The sequence below is a fragment of the Neopsephotus bourkii genome, unplaced genomic scaffold (assembly GCF_033783945.1).
Source record: "Neopsephotus bourkii isolate Nb327-2 ecotype Australia unplaced genomic scaffold, CSIRO-AGI_Nbou_v1 NB_1462, whole genome shotgun sequence".
In the NCBI taxonomy this organism is placed as follows: domain Eukaryota; kingdom Metazoa; phylum Chordata; class Aves; order Psittaciformes; family Psittacidae; genus Neopsephotus; species Neopsephotus bourkii.
In genome coordinates this window covers 341023-357778 of record NW_026901939.1, presented here as the reverse complement: position 1 = coordinate 357778, position 16756 = coordinate 341023, and the positions used below count along the sequence as shown (strand labels likewise).

Here is a 16756-nt window from a genome sequence, read left to right as displayed (position 1 = left end):
AAAAACAGCCCTTTTTACCAGTATTTTATATGTGAAGGGGCAAGGGTGGGACATGATGTGATTCATGTGATGGGAATAAAGATGATCTCTTTTCAACCAAATGGAGGTTTTTACCTTGGCTAACATGCAATGTGCTCAGGTACCTCAACAAGCTGGACACATCCCAGTATTCCTGGTATTGAGACAGGTAGGCATAAGCTGCCTTGGCCAAGTGAGGAACCCCTGCCTGAGCTCAGATGTGAAGAGGAAGTTTTACAGGAAGTGGGAATGGGATCAGCTCCCCTTGGAGGAATGGATAATGAAGGACAAAGCTCAGCTGACACTGAAACTAGTGAGGGATAAGAAGGGCTTGTATAAGCACATTGGCAGCAAAAGGAAGGAAAACCTCCAGCCAAAGGGGACACTAGAGGAGGCAGCTGAGTGACCCAAGTCTTTCCTCCTGCTATCTCTCCCACTGTTTGCCCGTCCAGGAAGGTGTGTAGTGGCAGACACTGAAGCCTCCACCAAAGGGAGAGGTGGCTGTTTTGGTTACCATGAGGAGGGGGAGTGTGGAACCAGATGGAAACATGCAGGGAGGCATAAACCAGGAATGTCCTGCATATGGAGGGAGAAAGTGTGCAATGAGGAGAATGGAGATAGGAAATGCAGGGTTGATTTCCTTCCCAGTTCACTGAGAATGGACGGAGAGAAGAGGGGGCTCTGCAGAGAAGGCACCAGCAGGGAAAGGGTTCATGTGGAGTAGCCCAGGTTGCATCTTTTAGTATGGAAGGTGTGGAAGATCATCTTTCTCTTGCAATTTATGTTTTGGGTTGCAGTCATTCAAGTTCCCCACAGCTACAAACCACTTATTAAATGCCAAAACATCCAGCAAAGAATGCAAAAAGCAACATCTGTAGCATGAGGCAAAACCAGTAGTAACACTACCTGTTACTATAGTAATCAAATGTCTCAACAGTAGAAGAAAAATACCTCTTTGTAAGCTGTGACATAATGCAAAGGTGACGGTGTCATGTCTTCACAGTAATACTGTGTAAGAATTTTATCATGGAATCACTGAATGGTTTGTGTTGGAATGTCAAAGCTCATCCAGTTCCAACCCTCTGCCACAGGCAGGGTCACCTTCCACTAGAGCAGGTTGCTCCAAAGCCCTGTCCAACCTGACTTTCAACACTTACTTTAAAATATTATTTATAATATATTAGAATGTATTTTATATATATTATATATTATACATAGTATATAATGTATATATTATTTATGTTAAAATACACATATTACTATTTCTGTGGAAAGCCCACATTTCCATATTCTGAGAGGCAGCCAGAGGAAGACATGGGTGCCCTGTGCTGCCTGTGGGGTACACATCATGGAGCCAGACCTGTCTTCTTCCATCCTTTCTGCTCTGCCCCTCTTTCTGCACAGGCTGTTAGCACATTTAGGATTTGGTTACACAGTAGTCTGAACAAACCTAAGAGGGTACCAGGAGCAACAACAAGGAATTCCAGTGTGTCCAGGAATCTGTGCCTCAAGGGAAAAAATGCCTCTTCTCTGAGTCACAAGTGACAGCTGCTGACAACCATTCCTATCTCAGATATCCATAGGCATTTCTAGTCAGACCAGCCCTGTTGCCACAACACTGGTAGCCCAGACAAGGCAGAAATGGCCCAGCAGGCAGGATGCACTCACCGAAGTGCTCAGAGCAAGCACAGGCACTGCTGAGCTTCCAAGAAACTGAGGTTGAAGTAAGTACATGCTCCAAACCCCTCCCTGGCAGACCAGAAGGGGCTGGTAATTCCCTGCATCCCATGAACTTCTCCTGGCAAGGGCCACATCTAGCCTCTAGGGAAGGGGGTAAAGGTTCCAGCACCACCCAGCCTACCCATCACTAGAGCCTAACACAGGAATATTGTGGCTGTGACCATAGTGATAGTCACATGAAAGTCCTCACTCTGCCACCTTGGAGTAGCTGCTGTTTGGCATACTGCTGAAAATATTCCTTGTCCTGTGGTGAATACGAAACAAGCAGAAGGAGCTGACAGCCCAGTGATACACAATATTGGGGTTTTACATAGTCATAATGCTGGAGGAGGGTCATCTCTGTGTTTTACACCCTTGAAGCCTGTTAATCACTTTCCCCAACCCTCCCAAATAACTGCAGGGAACAGTAAAATGATAGGTTTCCTGCTCTTCAAAGGCAGCAGCACATGCAGGACATGCTTAAGGAGATTGAGAATATGGGATTTCAGATCTCAGAGCTCTATCATGTGTTGGTAGCACCCACCTTACAAGACAAATCCACTTCTTGTGGTCCCTATCCCCCAATTACTACGGCCAGGGGATGTTGTGCAGTCACAACCATGACCTTCCAAGCCCTTCTCTGCACTTCCTCTGCAGTGCAGACCCAACCAAAAGCAGGTAGTTACTGCACTAAGCCCTTCACCAACTGGCAATTAAATGAGATTAGGATAATGGAGCCCAATTATGGCATCTATCTAAAATTACAATGCTCTGGCCCACAAATCCTGCAAATAAGCTACTGCAGCCAATCCAGAAGCTGACATTTGCCACCACTTTCATTTGAAGTGGCAAAAGGAAAATCAAATAAAGGCTGAGTGGAAGGTTTACTGTGGAGGCATTTCTTTATTCAGCAGAACAAAGAGTCTAACAAAGCACTGCAGATGAATTTTAGAATGAGTCCAAGAGTATTCATAACCTTTTTATTCTAAATTACCAACAAGAACCTCAATAGAACTGAACTTTAAAATAAAATAAGCCTGATTTTGTACATTCTGTTCCACATGTGTTGTGTTACACTGGTAGGAATACAAATGGGAAAAATCCAGTACTTTCAGGAACATACTTTTCAAAATCTGAAAAGCATTTCTTGCTCAACAAACACCAGATGTAGTTTCTTAATTCTTTGTATATTTAGATCCCGTTTTTAACTTTGCATCTGCTTTTAGAAATACACTGCTTAAGCCAAACATTTACACAGACCCAGATAAGTATTCTGAGTGACTTAAACTATTCCTGCCTCCACCCTCCCCAACAGAGACCGGTTATGTTAGAACCTCAAACATGTTTTATGTGTTAGAAAACTTTAAAACTCTAATGGAAACTAGATGAGTACTTAGGTGTACTCTTTAAACTTCCCCTGCTTGGTATTACTCATATTGTAAAGAAGTCACAGAGGGTTCCCATTAACATATGACCTGAAGCACCACGGGCTCACTTGTGACAAAGTCAAGGCCTGAAGCTTCAAAGGCGTGATCAGGATGTTTTCAACGAAGGCAGAAGTCTCTGTAAATGACAATGTAGTTTAAAACCCAAACTACGCACTTCCCATACCCTATGTGGACAAACTCAGATGCTGACAAAATAACAAGCAAAAAGTGCATGCGCAGGCAAAAAAACTCTTCCAGCTTTGGCCGATCCAGATGGTTTTAATTCAACATTACACAGTAGGAAGTCTCAGCCTCCTTGCAGGCTGAAGAAGCTCTCAGAACTCTATGGTCTCCAGGCTGCAACAGGCCCTCAAATGACTACATGTTATGACATTAGAAAGCCTCCTGCAGAGAAAGCTTTCTGCACCTCCCCAGCAAACAACCAAATGTTCTCAGGTATGTCCAGTAGAAGTCCCACAGAAACCACGCTTGGCACCATACACTCCTGAGAACAGCAGCAGAGAGTGTTGCTTTGCAGATGCAAGACATGCTTATGGGTGCAGGGTAGAAATTCCTGCAAATCACTGTTGTGTGGTTCATGACTTCCATCAAAATAGGACTCCAATAGTTCCTGCTGTGCCAAGGCCTGAATTCACACATACCTGCCACTTTTGCAGGGCATTTCCTCTCTCCCCTTTGGCCCAGCATAATTACAGCCTCTCTTTTACAATTAGCACAAAACACAACTCTGAAAGGGCCTCTTTTCAAACACACACTTGTTTTAAAGCATCAAGCTAAGGGGCAAGATTTTAGGGATATGTGCAACCCCCTTGTACTGTTCTGTTTCCCACTGTCAGTTCTTTGATTAGGAACTTAATCAGACCCTACCTCCTCTACTTAAACTCCCACCTCCTGAAATCTATCACCACTTCACAAGAGTTCTGCTTTTTCCAAATCACTGGAACAACTTCACAGTTAACTACTGCTAACTACTCACTGCAGTCAGAGGAGGGAAGGGCTCTGAACTGGTGATGGGTAAATTTATCAGTCCATCTACTCAGTAACAGTCACCAAATGAAGATGAAGGTAACTTACAAAACAAATACTTGGAGGAAGATCTGGCAACCAAGGACAGTTATCTACAAGTGACATTCCAGTTTGGTTTGGCAGATTCAGCCTGACACTATGGCAACTGGAGTCACTGACTTCTGCAGAAGCCATGCTTACAAAGCCCCCCAGGTACCAGGTTTAGTTAGCTGCTCCAAGTAGGAAACAAGACAGCCACTCCCCAAAGCATCTTTAAGCTTCTGCTTTGTAGTTAATAGCAAATAACCGTCTGTGACTTCAGCATCAGACACTAAAACAGGGGAAGCTCCTTCCCACTTCCAGATGCAATTTGTTCCCACACCCTCTCACCAAGTAGTCCTGGTTTAAGCAGTCTTAGTTTTACCCTGCTCTGAGTTACTGCCTGGGCTTGAACAACGACACACCAGATTCTCTCAGGATTTGCTCTCAAGAAGGCAAGTGTTATACACTACCCCTCCTGCCCACGCAGCACTACTGCAGCCAGAGATTACAGCAACTGTCACCATCTACAGAATTAACGGATAATACTTACAGACTTTCCATGATACAGCGTATGGGAAGGACTCAGGGGCACGTACTCTTGAAGGCAAGCAATTCTTTTGCTCAGAGGTGGTCCTGGAACTGAAATACTACAGTTACTTCTCCTGACAGATGATCAAATGTATGCATTTTACAACAGCATGGAGGAGAGCAGGGACATAAGGGGATGGTACTTTGTCACTTGGAGGTGGTGGTGCTTAGAAGAATATATGCTTATATTAATATATATATATATGCTCTGAACACTAGGAAGTTTTCCAAGAAGTGCAACAAGTGAAACCAGGTAGAACTGTTGTCACCCTTTAGGGAAGGAGAGACAGATCATGGTTGAGCTCGTACAGACCTGCAGAGCTGTCAAGTGCATTACTGTTGCTGCACAGTGGCTTAGACAAACACTAAGCAAAGTCAGCCCACGTCATATCATCAAAGCTGGATTGGGAGCAGGCTGCAATATCCCTCTATAGAAAACATTATTGTAAGGAATCAAACTCATATTCCCTACCTGTTTATGCCAGAGTTGCACAAGCCCCAAATAAAAGGAGACTCCGACTGCTCCAGCAATTCTGCAAAAGGGAACAGATATCATGGCTCAGAACTAAAACTCCAGCAACCACCCTCAGACCAGGAATATCTGTCATATTTCTACATGTTCAAGAGGGAGCAAAGGTTGATCTAATGATGAATGTGTCTGCTTCACAGTCATTTAACTGAGGAGCATAAAGGTTATCAAGTTTCCATTATCATCACTGCACATAAGATACAAAACCTTAGGAGGCTGAGAAGGAGCAGAGGTTTGGAAATATATCAGTTATGGCAGGTATGTTGAATAGTTCTCTACACCAAGAAAAGCCTGCTGGGTGAAGAGACGCATGAGTTTAAGAAAGAGCATAAGCAAGGTGTCCTACAAGTGAGACCCAAGTGAACAGCATCTCTAGTTTCACACTGTCACAAGTAGAGCTGAAGGACAGGACCAAGGAGAAGGCAGAGGTGTGGCAGATGGGGAAGTTCCTCACCTGCTTCCCAGTCTTCATCACACGGAGGTGCCTGCCACATGCTCACAGCATTCATCTGATCCTTCTTGAAGTCAGAGGACTGATTCACTTCAGGAAGAGAGAAAACTCAGTGACTAGCAGTCAGTCCTGCTTTAGAGGCATTAAATGCTTTGGATCAAGTTGTAAAACACCTCTTGGCTTTAGACTCAAGTTTTCCCAAAGCTGCTGTGCCACACAAAACTATGGGCAATAATTTGACTTCCACTTTCTGGTCTTTCTATGAGCTGTCCTTACAAACAAGAGACTTTTATGTCCCCAGGATGACCAAACTTCTCTAAGCTCAAGTGGTTCTCTTACCTACATCTTGCTCAATGAACCCTCTGTCATTGCACTTCGTTATATGATCGCTGAGGTCAGCTCGAGGAACTAGATGGCGAGCGTTGAAGGGGCACGTGGCCAATTCTTTTGCAACTTTGGGGTAGCTCTAGAGAAGAGAAAACCAAAATCATGTGCCATATCTCTCAAGTTCATTTATCTCTTGCTAATCCATAGAAAAAAAAAACCACACCTCAAGGATATTTGTGATGTTGCTTTTAAAAGAAATAAAAAATAAAGACTAAACAAGGAAGGGGGAATTAACATGACTGTTCTTTAAAACACAATTCACTGAGAAACTGAGCCACCATTGAGTTGACTGAAATGAAACATACCCTCAGCTAAACTTCCTAGAGTTTGCTGCAATGCTGGCAATATGTCTGCACGGTTTAAAGCACAGATGAAACTATTTTCATAACAGTAGGGGAGAGATGCTCTGCTGGTCAGGGAACAGGCTTTCACCCAAGGCAGATAAGGAGGCAGAAGTGCCTTGTGCTGATGCTGCTCCAGGCAGTGTCTCCTCACTACCACCAATACGTGACTGCAGCACAAGCTGCAGGCACATCCAAGGTGTCTGTCATTACCCAGCCAATACAGCCAGGGTTGCTATGTCTTCATGTGCCCATCATTTGCTTCAATTAGCTTGAGCAAGCTATTCTTGCCACGCAGCCAAAGCTTTTCAATGCTAATGTAGTTCAAACTGAAAGGATTCAACTTGCTCTGCTTGGAGTGTCCCCATTTGTGTGGCATGTCTACATTCTGCACAAGCAATGGGAAGCTGAGGCAGTTGGAAACACCTAATTAGATTTTATGCATGGAGCATGCAAAGGAAATTCAACCAGCTACCAAGTAAGAAGGCCAATCTCCACCCAGACGCTTGCCACTACAAAGAAAACAGTAGCATCTTCAGATGGATCAGATGATAATCCCTCAGCCCTTCTTCTGCTAATTACTGAGCCACCTACTGTGTCTGACTGGTGACCACTATCCCACATCGTCCTCCTAACTAGGTAAGCTTGCCAAAACTGTCTGCTCAGCAGTTATGGAACACAAGGACAAACCCACCGGGGTTCAAAGTTCCCTTGCCAACACTGTTCACCTAAGTCACATGCACATTTCTGCCAAAATCTTCAGGGGATCAACAAGGAAAATTTCAGCCCCCTTTACTGGTTGGAATGATGGAGGTACTTGCCACTTAGTTCTGTCCCCCGCTTTCACTAGTTAGTTAATATTTTTTAAGGCTGTAGTTTCACAAAAATGAATTGTTTATAAGTATTGATACCAGGACATCTCCCAAACAACTATACCTTAACTGCAAGACACAGCACTGTTACACTATTTTAAAAACACATTGTCAAGGTTACATTGGTAAACCTAACAAGGAACAATTGGGTTTTGAAAGGTATCAGCAAAACCTCATGCTCAGTCAGATGCCAGAACTTGCAGGTTTAAAGTAAATAAGCCATGAGGACAACAGAGGAGAAGAGAGGAAGGAATGTTTCCTATTAAATGATTTCTATTTAAATTCTGGCTAAAAGATGGGAAGGGGAAAAGCCCTCTCCCATATGTGCTAAGCTCAGGAAGTACAGTTTCTGACAGATGCACTTAAATAGTTACTAGCAAGACAAAAAAAATCCTAACCCTGTTCGCAGCTGCATTTCCAGCACTTCAAGAGTGAATTTCAACATCACAACACTTCCACTCCAATGAGCCAGAAGCAGGTCACATAACTCAGACCGAGTTCTCTCTTCAGCTTAGAGGAAAAATGTATCTAACCTCCATGTGAGCTGCTGGAAGAGAGCAGAGTTTCCTCCTTGACCTGACCATGAAGAATCTCTACCTCCTTTCAACAAAGCCACACTGGTCATGGGTAAATTAACACGTGCTTGAAGCTATTACTAATCAAATATGTTATGAAACAAAGGCTAAACAAGGCTATTTGTCAGAAACTTACAGCAGCCAGCAAGAAAATGCAATAAGAATCAGAACATGCACGTCATATTCACAGGCACAGAATTACAGGTCTGGCAGTCCAGCTTACCTTCCTACACTTTACCAGGTGATAGGGAAACCGACAGGCTCTGATTTGATGATGCTTATTATATGGACATTGTATTAATCTCTCTGGATCCAAAACATCTAGTAGAATGGAAGAGGAGAAAAAAAAAATGGTTAGGAAGAAAAGATTTAGGGTCACTAACACAGCAAAGTGGGGAAAAAACATACCATCACCTCAGGGCTGTGATCTTAAGGAGTTAAACCGGTTGTTCTTAGTTTGAAATCATTCATTAAGGCAGGCACCTGTTTTGCATAACCAAATTCATTTTGAAGTTTCTGTGACTGGGATGTTAGTCAAAACAGAGAGAGAACAGTCTGTCACTGAGCACTGAGCATAACAACCCTTTAAGTTACCATATTAGGCAGGTAACCACACTTACTCAAAGCAAATGAAAACAGCACTACTTTTCCAGCTATCTTAGAGGAGAATCAGTAGGATGACGACATGCCCTCCAGGAGCACTGTCAGCCTGAAACAACTTTCTGCTGGATGAAGAACACCCGGAAATTTTGTTTCATTTCCAAGGAAGCAGTGTGCCTCATGTGGGGCATGGGCCTTGTAAAGGAACTTCTTCAGAAGTCATGCAATTATTTAGGAGCTGAAATGCTACTAAAGCAACTAAATACCTAAGAACGCAGATACTGAACAGTGAAGCAGCGTGAGTGCAGGCATACATGATACAGATTTTTATCTATCTCTAGATAAAATATATTCACAGAACCCTAGAATTACTTGAGACCTTAAAGTTCATCCAGTTCCAACCCCCTGTCATGAGCAGGGGTGCCTTCCACTAGACCAGGTTGCTCCAAGCCCTGTCCAACCTGGCCTTGAATACTTAAATTAAAATATAAATATTAATATATCTATGGAAAGAACACATTTCCATGTTCTTAGTGGAGAAGAGGGGCAACCAGAAGGAAACATAAGTGCCTTTTGCTGCCTGTGGGTCTGCTTGAGGGGTACACACCAGGGAAACAGACCTGGCTTCTTCCATCATTTCTCCTCTGGCACTCTTTTTGCACAGTGCTTTTAGCACACTTAGGATTTGCTCACCTGGTATCTTAAACAGACCCAAGTACAGCCTGCTGCTGTTTAGCCTCTTCCCTGCCATCACATCCCCTTCTCTTACACATGCATTGGTGCTCAGTTGTCTCAACAGCCAGGTCAGGGAACTGTTATCAGCCTACAGGCTGACAGCCAGTTAAGATCATAGAATCTTAGAATGGTTTGTGTTGGAAGAGACCTTAAAGATCATCTAGTTCCAACCCGTCTCCCATGGGCAGGGAAGATGCTGCTTCACCAGTCACAATGCGCAGACTTTCTGTTGTGAGCCACAAGATAAAAGTTGTAAGCCTGAGCCAGTACAAAGGAAGGACAGACCCAATCCTTCTTTCCATCTCAGCTGTGCAGTCCTGCTGCAGCCAGCTCTGCTACCTGTGAGCACCTCTCATTTCTATTAGCCACTTCAGGTCATTGAGAACAGCTGAAAGCTAAAGATTCCACCATTCAGAAGGACTGACAAGCTGTGTGCTGATTCCACTGTCCCTGGAAGAGCAATCAGAAGTGGTTTCTGTCTTGAAGCAGCTCAACACAAATCAGACCAAGTGCACTACCAGGAAAAGGAAGGAGATACAGACAAGTGTAAGAGGAAAAGGAAAGCTTTCACCATATTACATAAAACACACACAAAAACAAGCAAAGGAGTTGGCCTGATGAGGTAAAGAGATGCAATTAACACAAGGCTGTAAATGAGCAGAGCCTCTCCAGCACCACAGCAATGCCATGATTGAAGGGGATACCTGCTCCTAACCCTATTGCCTGCACACCCAAATCCACAACAATCCTAAAAATGTGTCTGGAGTCAGCTGAGACCACAGCACAGATGGGAGCAATGCTTTAACCAAATTAAGTCACTTTGTCCAGATACTTCCTTAAGTCTACACCTGAAGCATGGATTACCAGTATTACATGGCTACCAGAGTGGTAACCACATATAAGACTGCCCTAGGTAAAATAATCAACAACCCACTGGAGCCTACTTGGCTCCACACAAAGCCCAGCTGATGCAGAGGGTTGACCAATGTACAAGAGGGTTGTACAAGGGTGTCAGAGGAATTCGCTTGCTTAAACAAAGTATTGTCTGTACCTATCATGCCTACTAATCAGAACAAAGGCACTAACTATTGATAAGGAAAAGCAAACACCTGGTTCTATTGACAATGAAAAGCAGACACCTGAATCTACTGATAAGGGGGAGAAGCAGATGGTTTATGGCTGGGACACCGACCAAACTCTAAGGCCATACATGAAGACTAAAAGGTGAAAAGTTCAAGAAGAGGAAGGCTCATTTACTTCATCTTGAAGACCCCGACCCACAGGGGAAAGGCTCGTTTACTTCATCTTGAGACTCCTCCCCATGACCAGAGGGGGCACTGCGCAGGCGCAAAGAACCTTCTAGCTCATTATAATATGAAGCGTGGGTAGGGTATGAATATGCATAAGCGAATTGCGCAACCTTACCAATATATATAGAGAATAAATGTAGAGGGAAACAACACTTAAGTACACATGACTTTGAGGAATTATCCCCGTGCGTCTCATCGCTGAATAAAAAGCATACCTACAACTGTAACGAGTTGTGGAGGCAACCCACGTATCACGGCGACAAACCCAGAGCTACCTGCACAGGGCAGGGCCGGGCCGGACCAGTCGGGGCCGGGCTGGGGCCTGCACACAGTGAACAGCCGCCACCTTCCCCTTCTTTCCCCTTCCCTTTCCCCTTGCAAGATCCCATCCCGAGCCTCACCGAAGTCATCCTCCAGCTCCATGGGGAAGAGATGCTGAGAGCGCGGAGCACACGCGGCCAGACCAGAAGCGCGCCTCAGGCCCCGCAGCTTCGCGCCTTTCGCTGCCTTCGCGCCTGCGCGCTTGATTCCTAGCAACGGCGCCGGGCCCCTCCCGCCGTACAGCGGTTGCCGTCGCAACGCCGTGGTTTGCGTCTGTGCCCGGCGGCGGCACCGTACCCGGGCCAGGCCGTGAGGGGAGAAACAGCTCCTCCCGACCCAACCTCGCCACCGGCGCCCCAAATAGGGGCCGAAAACTCGAAACTGCTTCTCAGGGTACGGGACTGTGTCCGTGCCGCTGAGGGTGAGCTGGAAGGTGGCCGAGGGTGGAGCCGTGCCTCCTGCAACCCTGCTGAGCACCATTGCTTCGGAGCAATGGTTTCTGTTCCCACAGGTCTCCTGCCTCAAAGGCTCTAAGCAAAGAGACAGCTTTAAACAGAGACCGCGTTTTTATACCCTACTCACAGGTACAGGCGGTGCAGGTGATAAAAACCAGAGGTTTTTCTGTCAAATGAAAACAGAGATCCCTGCTGCTTCCTCTCCACATTGCTGGGTTCAAAAGCACTTGCTTCTACCTCACGATTGCCTCATTTTGCAGCCAAAAAAAGACATGTTCAGTGGATGCAGAAATGGATGGTTTTGTTTTGAAGCAGAAGGTTGGTGATGCAGGGATCTGGATCTGCAAACCACGGCACACGTCCCTTCAGTTTGGAGTCATAGCATGGAATGGTTTGGGTTGGAGGGGACCTTAAAGCTCCCCCGGCTCCAACCCCTGCCACAGGCAGGGACCCCTTCCACTGGAGCAGCTTGCTCCAAGCCCCTGTGTCCAACCTGGCCTTGCACACTGCCAGGGATGGGGCAGCCACAGCTTCTCTGGGCACCCTGTGCCAGCGCCTCAGCACCCTCACAGGGAAGAGCTTCGGCCTTAGATCTAAGCTGAACTTCCCCTGTTTCAGCTTGAACCCATCACCCCTTGTCCTATCACTACAGACCCTGATGAAGAGTCCCTTTCCAGCATCCCTGTACCCTCCTTCAGACACTGGAAGCTGCTCTGAGGTCTTCACTGCAGGCTGGCAATGCACAGTTTGCTGGCAGGAGATCCTGCCCTGTGGAGATGATGTTCTCACGGGAGAATGGATAATTGGTGCAAAACCTGAATAATCCTGAAAGATACAGCAAGGCCGTGAGAGGCCCGAGGAAGCTTAAGCAAGCAAGATAAGAAGTTGTAATTCACTGAGTTAATGAGAACTGTGGACTGTTGGCAAGCTTTTGAGGTCAAGTTATCACCCCTGTGCTTAACCAATTATGTGTTAGTCACTAAGGGTCTTCAAGACATGTATCCAATCATAATATGCCAAATCACTGTAAGTGCCTGTAAGAAATGGTATATAAGGAGTTAAAGCTTTGTAATAAATTGGCATTCGCTGATCACATTGATCGTTCCTGCGTTGTCCGTGACTCCCGTGTCGACACTGCCCTGCCTAGTTTCATTTCAAGAGGTAACTGAAGACATTACCTATGTTCTCTGGTGGTAACAACAGCAGAATCATCATCAGATGCAAGTGGTAGTATGTTTATAGAGTCATAACAGGACACCAGCAGAACAGTAAAGGCTTGAATGGAGATATTAGAGACAGACATTCTCAACCACAGGCAGAGGCTTGCCTCTGCATGTCCTTTTATATGCAAAACTATGTAAAACCTTAAACTCTTTTCAGGAGGCTGAGATGGGCTAAATCTGTCAAAGGACTGAGATGTCTCCCTGCATGCATGATCTTGTAGTGGAGTATTTCTCATGTGCACTAATGCAGATCATAACCCAACTCTGACCATTATGTAAACCCAAGGGTTTATACACAGGAATGACCCTTTTCATCCCCATTTCCAGAGTGTTCCCCAGTCAGGGAGTGATTGACATGTGTCTTAGATGCTCATCCTGAGCTGTCTGTTGGGCTGCAGGATCTAAAGTGGACATTGCTGATACAAGGGTGGGCGATGGTGACAGGGCGTGGGGCACATGACACACGACTTCTGCCGAGCTCACCCTGTGTAGCAGTGCATCTTGCCTTGCTTTCTGCTTTCTTGTTTCCACATATGATCTTCACCTCATTTTTCTTGAAGCAAAAGCAAGCAGAAGGAAAGCAGCTCCTCATTTGCTGACAGCTGAATGCTGTGACTGCTCTCCAACCATGGTGACAGAGAAAAGATTCGGCCAAATTCCGGGCTATGTGTTGTGAATTCAAAAGACATCATGACCATGGCCATCTTTTTTGGCAAGGAAGCTGAGCTATGTGTGTCTGTTCCCTCTTTAGACTGATTAGCACCTGCCCAACAGCAAACTCTTATTCCAACAGGATGATCTCCCCAGTGGGGAACACATTTGTATTGTTGTTCTCCAGCAGAACTCATTTTCCTGACTTGCATTTGAGCTTTTGCTAGCAAAGGGCTCGAAGATGTGTGTGGAGAAAGCTGCCAGTGTCTCTGTTGCTGATTAGGGCTCTGGGAGGTTCCTGCATCATGTTCAGGAATGTCCTGAAGCAGTTCAGCAGCCCCCTTCCTCAGCTGCAACCTTCTGTGCAGTCTCCTAATAGTGACAGCAGTGCTTTAGAGAACTTCTTAAAGAACGATTGCCCACAACCGCCTGCTTCTCTCCAGAGACTTTCCCCAGGAAACCCACAGCAGAGATGGCAGTAGGATGCTGACGTACATTGTGAGCTGAATCACCTCATTCTTACTCCTGCTGTTCTCTGGAAGCATTTTCTACCTGAGCCTTTGCTCCCCACCCAGTAAAGCAGCATCCACTCCTCAAGTCCCTATTGGGTCATTGCCCTCCCAGGGCCTTCCACAGCCCAGGGTCCTCAACTAAGCTTGGGAGTTGCCACACACCCCTTCTGCAGCGTGTGCACCAAGCCCAAGAGGCCATTTTTGAGCAAAGGCTTAACAAAGCTAGGCCTGATGGACAGTGACTCTGGAGGAGTCATGGATGCCTCCCTCACCTGCAAGTGACAGTGCCTGAAGAGAGCCCACTACACAGTGTCCAGCCCTCCCCTCCTTTGGGGAGGGTGAAGGCTCTCCATGTGCTCCCCCCAGTGCCAACTAATAACCCTGGAGAAACACCCATCCTTCTGACTGTGGGTATCTGGAGTGTCAACAGAGGGAAGGACCATGCAGTGGCAGGTAACAATCATTCTGTTAACAACTATAGCACAAGCATCCCCAAAAACTCCCTCCCAGAACCAGCCCTGAGAACATGTATCTCACTGGGCATCTTGGGAGATAGTCTGTAGGGCAAAGGATGACAGAGAGGCATGGGTTGGGATGCAGCAGATCTTTAATGAGGCAAAAACGGGAAACAAGAACACTGTGAGTGGAGATCTTGGTGCATTGAGCATCAGGGGCAGAGAGGAGTCTGTGCTCCACGGCTCTGGGGAGAAAGAGTGGCAGAGGGAAAAAGCAGCATGGGCCATGCTGTGTGAGAGCACAAGGCTGGCCCCATCCTTGTGCAAGTGGTGCTGGGGTTGCTCAGCTGCTCTGGAAGCAACAACCCAAGGCCCTGTCCCCAGTGCGGTGCCATCTTCTGGGTTCCTGGGCCCTTCCCCAGGGCCACCACCAGCAGCTTTAGCAGGGGAGGCACCTCCTGCCGCAGAAGCGGCTGCCCAAGCCAGAGAGGCCCAAGCCAGAGAGGCCAAAGCCCCCGGAGTTGATGGGCACTCCCTCGGAGCTGAGGATGCTGCCAACGGCAGCAGAGGTGGAGGAGCCCACAACAGTGTTCTGTGGGAAGGAGGTGAGGATGGGTCCGGGCAGGGTCACCACCACAGGGGAGGGCTGGATGGCGACGGTGGAGTCCTGGCACTGCCTGACACAGGGCTCATTGCAGCTGTTGGCCAGCGGGGTCGGGCCGCAGGGCTGGCAGGGCACGCAGGGGCTGTAGCAGGACATGTCTGGATGGTAGAGCTTCACCTAGGGACAGGGCAGGGGCAAGCAGAGCAGGGACATTTATCAGTAGCAGTTTCTCACACCACCACAAGGACTTCAAGGCAAGCCAATTTTGAGACAAGAGCTGGAGGTTTTGTAGGGACACCCATAGACTTCAACTTCCCCTCAGCCCCAAAGTGCTCCTTCAAGAGTGGCCAAGCCCAGAGAGATCCCACCTAGCCCATAGCTCAGAATGCACATCAGCCAAGATCCAGCCTTCTCTGTGCTAGACCGTCTTCCTCCTTCCTTCTTCTATGGCAAGGACCTCCAAGTCCTGCTGTGGCATGATGGAGCAGGCATCTGCTGATGTGTCTGTTGGTCTGAGATCTCAGCCTGTGGAAGGATGAGAAGCAGAAAGGGCTCTAGACTCACCTGGGTCCCAAGGAGAGCAGGGTAAGAGAAGTGGATGAGAGAACAAGGCTTTGGGGTTACTTTTATACTGCTCTTGCGCTGCCCCCAGCCCTGAGGCTGCCTCTGTGCAGGCAGTAATTTTCCAACAGACTCATCTTTAATGGAAAGTATCCTTCCTAATCACGCAGCTTGTAATTTTGTTTCCTTCTTTGACTCCTCTTTATTTCCTCATTTCTGACATGCCCTTTGTGCCAGAGACGCTCCTACCAAATGCTGGAATGAGGGTCAAGCACTTCCGAGGCAGGAATGCAGAAGTGCTGGGGACAGCACTCAAGTGCTGAAGGCTTCCCATGCAACCAGGGGACCCCAGCTTGGGGTTCCTTGGTGGGCTCTCTTGTAACTCTTTTTTCAGGAAGGGTCACAGGTACTCCAAGTGTTGCAGTCCCCGGCTGTCTACACATGGGTTCCCGTGCAGAAGGACTTGCTCTGTCCTCTCGCCCTCTACCCCAGCTCACTCTAACAGTCAGCTCAGACTGACAGCTCACTCCTCAGGCTGGTGGGCCATGCTTCTAGTTTCAGCCGTCTTTCTCCTTATATTGCTTAGTTTGAGGAGAAATTTTCCCCCTTTCTTGGCCTTCTCTCCTCTAGGTGTGCAACCCAGCCTGCACATCTAAGTGGGTGTAGCACCCGGAAGTCACAGAATTCCCACTTCCGTAACTCAGGGACTGGCTAAAATGTCTTGGAAATGGAATCAGCAGAGTGAGAACCTGCCTCTTGGACCTTCTCAGCATCCCAGAGCCAATGCTTCTTAGCTGTGTCAAGGTGTGTGCACAGATGTGGCCAGGGGTATTGAGGGGCCATGGAGGAATAGCATAAGAGAGGATGCAGTCACAGGCAGAGAATTTGTCTCTGCTTTTGCACACTCCACTGCTACGAGGAAGCACCACTGTGCAGTGATTAGAGAGGTTGAAAAGCCTGGCTGCAAGAGAGGAAGCAAGTTAGAGAGGAACAGCCCAAAGTGAAATGCAGAGTTTCTTGCAGAAACAGTTTTCGATAGAGAGAACCTTTCCCCTCTTCTGCAGTACCTTTTCTTTCACTAACAACAGTCTCTGAGGTAAGGAGTTCTTGTCCTAACACTCCTCATAGGGGTAGCAGCAGCGTTTGGAGAGTGTGGTGATGAATCAGACAGTCCTTCCCTTCCAGGCAGTTCCTGGCAGAACAGGACTTCAGTGTGGGACACAGAAGCTCTGTGTGATTGAAGACCAAAGGAGTTATCAGCTGCTCGCCTCTCCCTTTGCAGCCTAGACCAACTGTCCTTCCTCTAAAGCACAGGAACACCAGGTCATCTGTCCTCATATTTGTTAGTGACTCA

General features: G+C 46.9%; 2 protein-coding genes across 3 annotated transcripts; both read right to left on the bottom strand.

Moving 5' to 3' along the window:
- Positions 1 to 2755: 2755 nt before the first annotated feature.
- On the bottom strand, positions 2756 to 11165 carry GTSF1 (gametocyte specific factor 1). Of its 2 annotated transcripts, none has more exons than XM_061368893.1 (7): positions 11022 to 11165; positions 8199 to 8296; positions 6140 to 6266; positions 5804 to 5890; positions 5293 to 5353; positions 4783 to 4865; positions 2756 to 3300 (listed from the first exon to the last, which is right to left on the bottom strand). In XM_061368893.1, coding segments are annotated over exons 1-7 (480 nt in total). In that variant the 5' UTR covers positions 11044 to 11165; the 3' UTR covers positions 2756 to 3298. The 2 variants fall into 2 exon arrangements, with proteins under 2 accessions (XP_061224877.1, XP_061224876.1); XM_061368892.1 differs by having other exon boundaries at positions 2759 to 3300; positions 4783 to 4871.
- A 3394-nt stretch (positions 11166 to 14559) lies between these two features.
- On the bottom strand, positions 14560 to 15014 carry LOC133220641 (feather keratin 1-like). The gene has a single exon (XM_061368891.1). It carries the CDS (start codon positions 14995 to 14997, stop codon positions 14677 to 14679), a length of 321 nt encoding a protein of 106 aa, XP_061224875.1. The 5' UTR covers positions 14998 to 15014; the 3' UTR covers positions 14560 to 14676.
- Between the last annotated feature and the right edge of the window lie 1742 nt (positions 15015 to 16756).

Coding starts and splice junctions, on each gene's coding strand:
- LOC133220641 (XM_061368891.1), bottom strand. CDS start 14,997: ATGTCCTGCTACAGCCCCTGCGTGCCCTGCCAGCCCTGCGGCCCGACC.
- GTSF1 (XM_061368892.1), bottom strand. CDS start 11,043: ATGGAGCTGGAGGATGACTTCG. Junction 8,297..11,021: donor GGAGCTGGAGGATGACTTCG/GTGAGGCTCGGG, acceptor CCATTCTACTAG/ATGTTTTGGATCCAGAGAGA. Junction 4,872..5,292: donor TGCAACTCTGGCATAAACAG/GTAGGGAATATG, acceptor GTAGTATTTCAG/TTCCAGGACCACCTCTGAGC.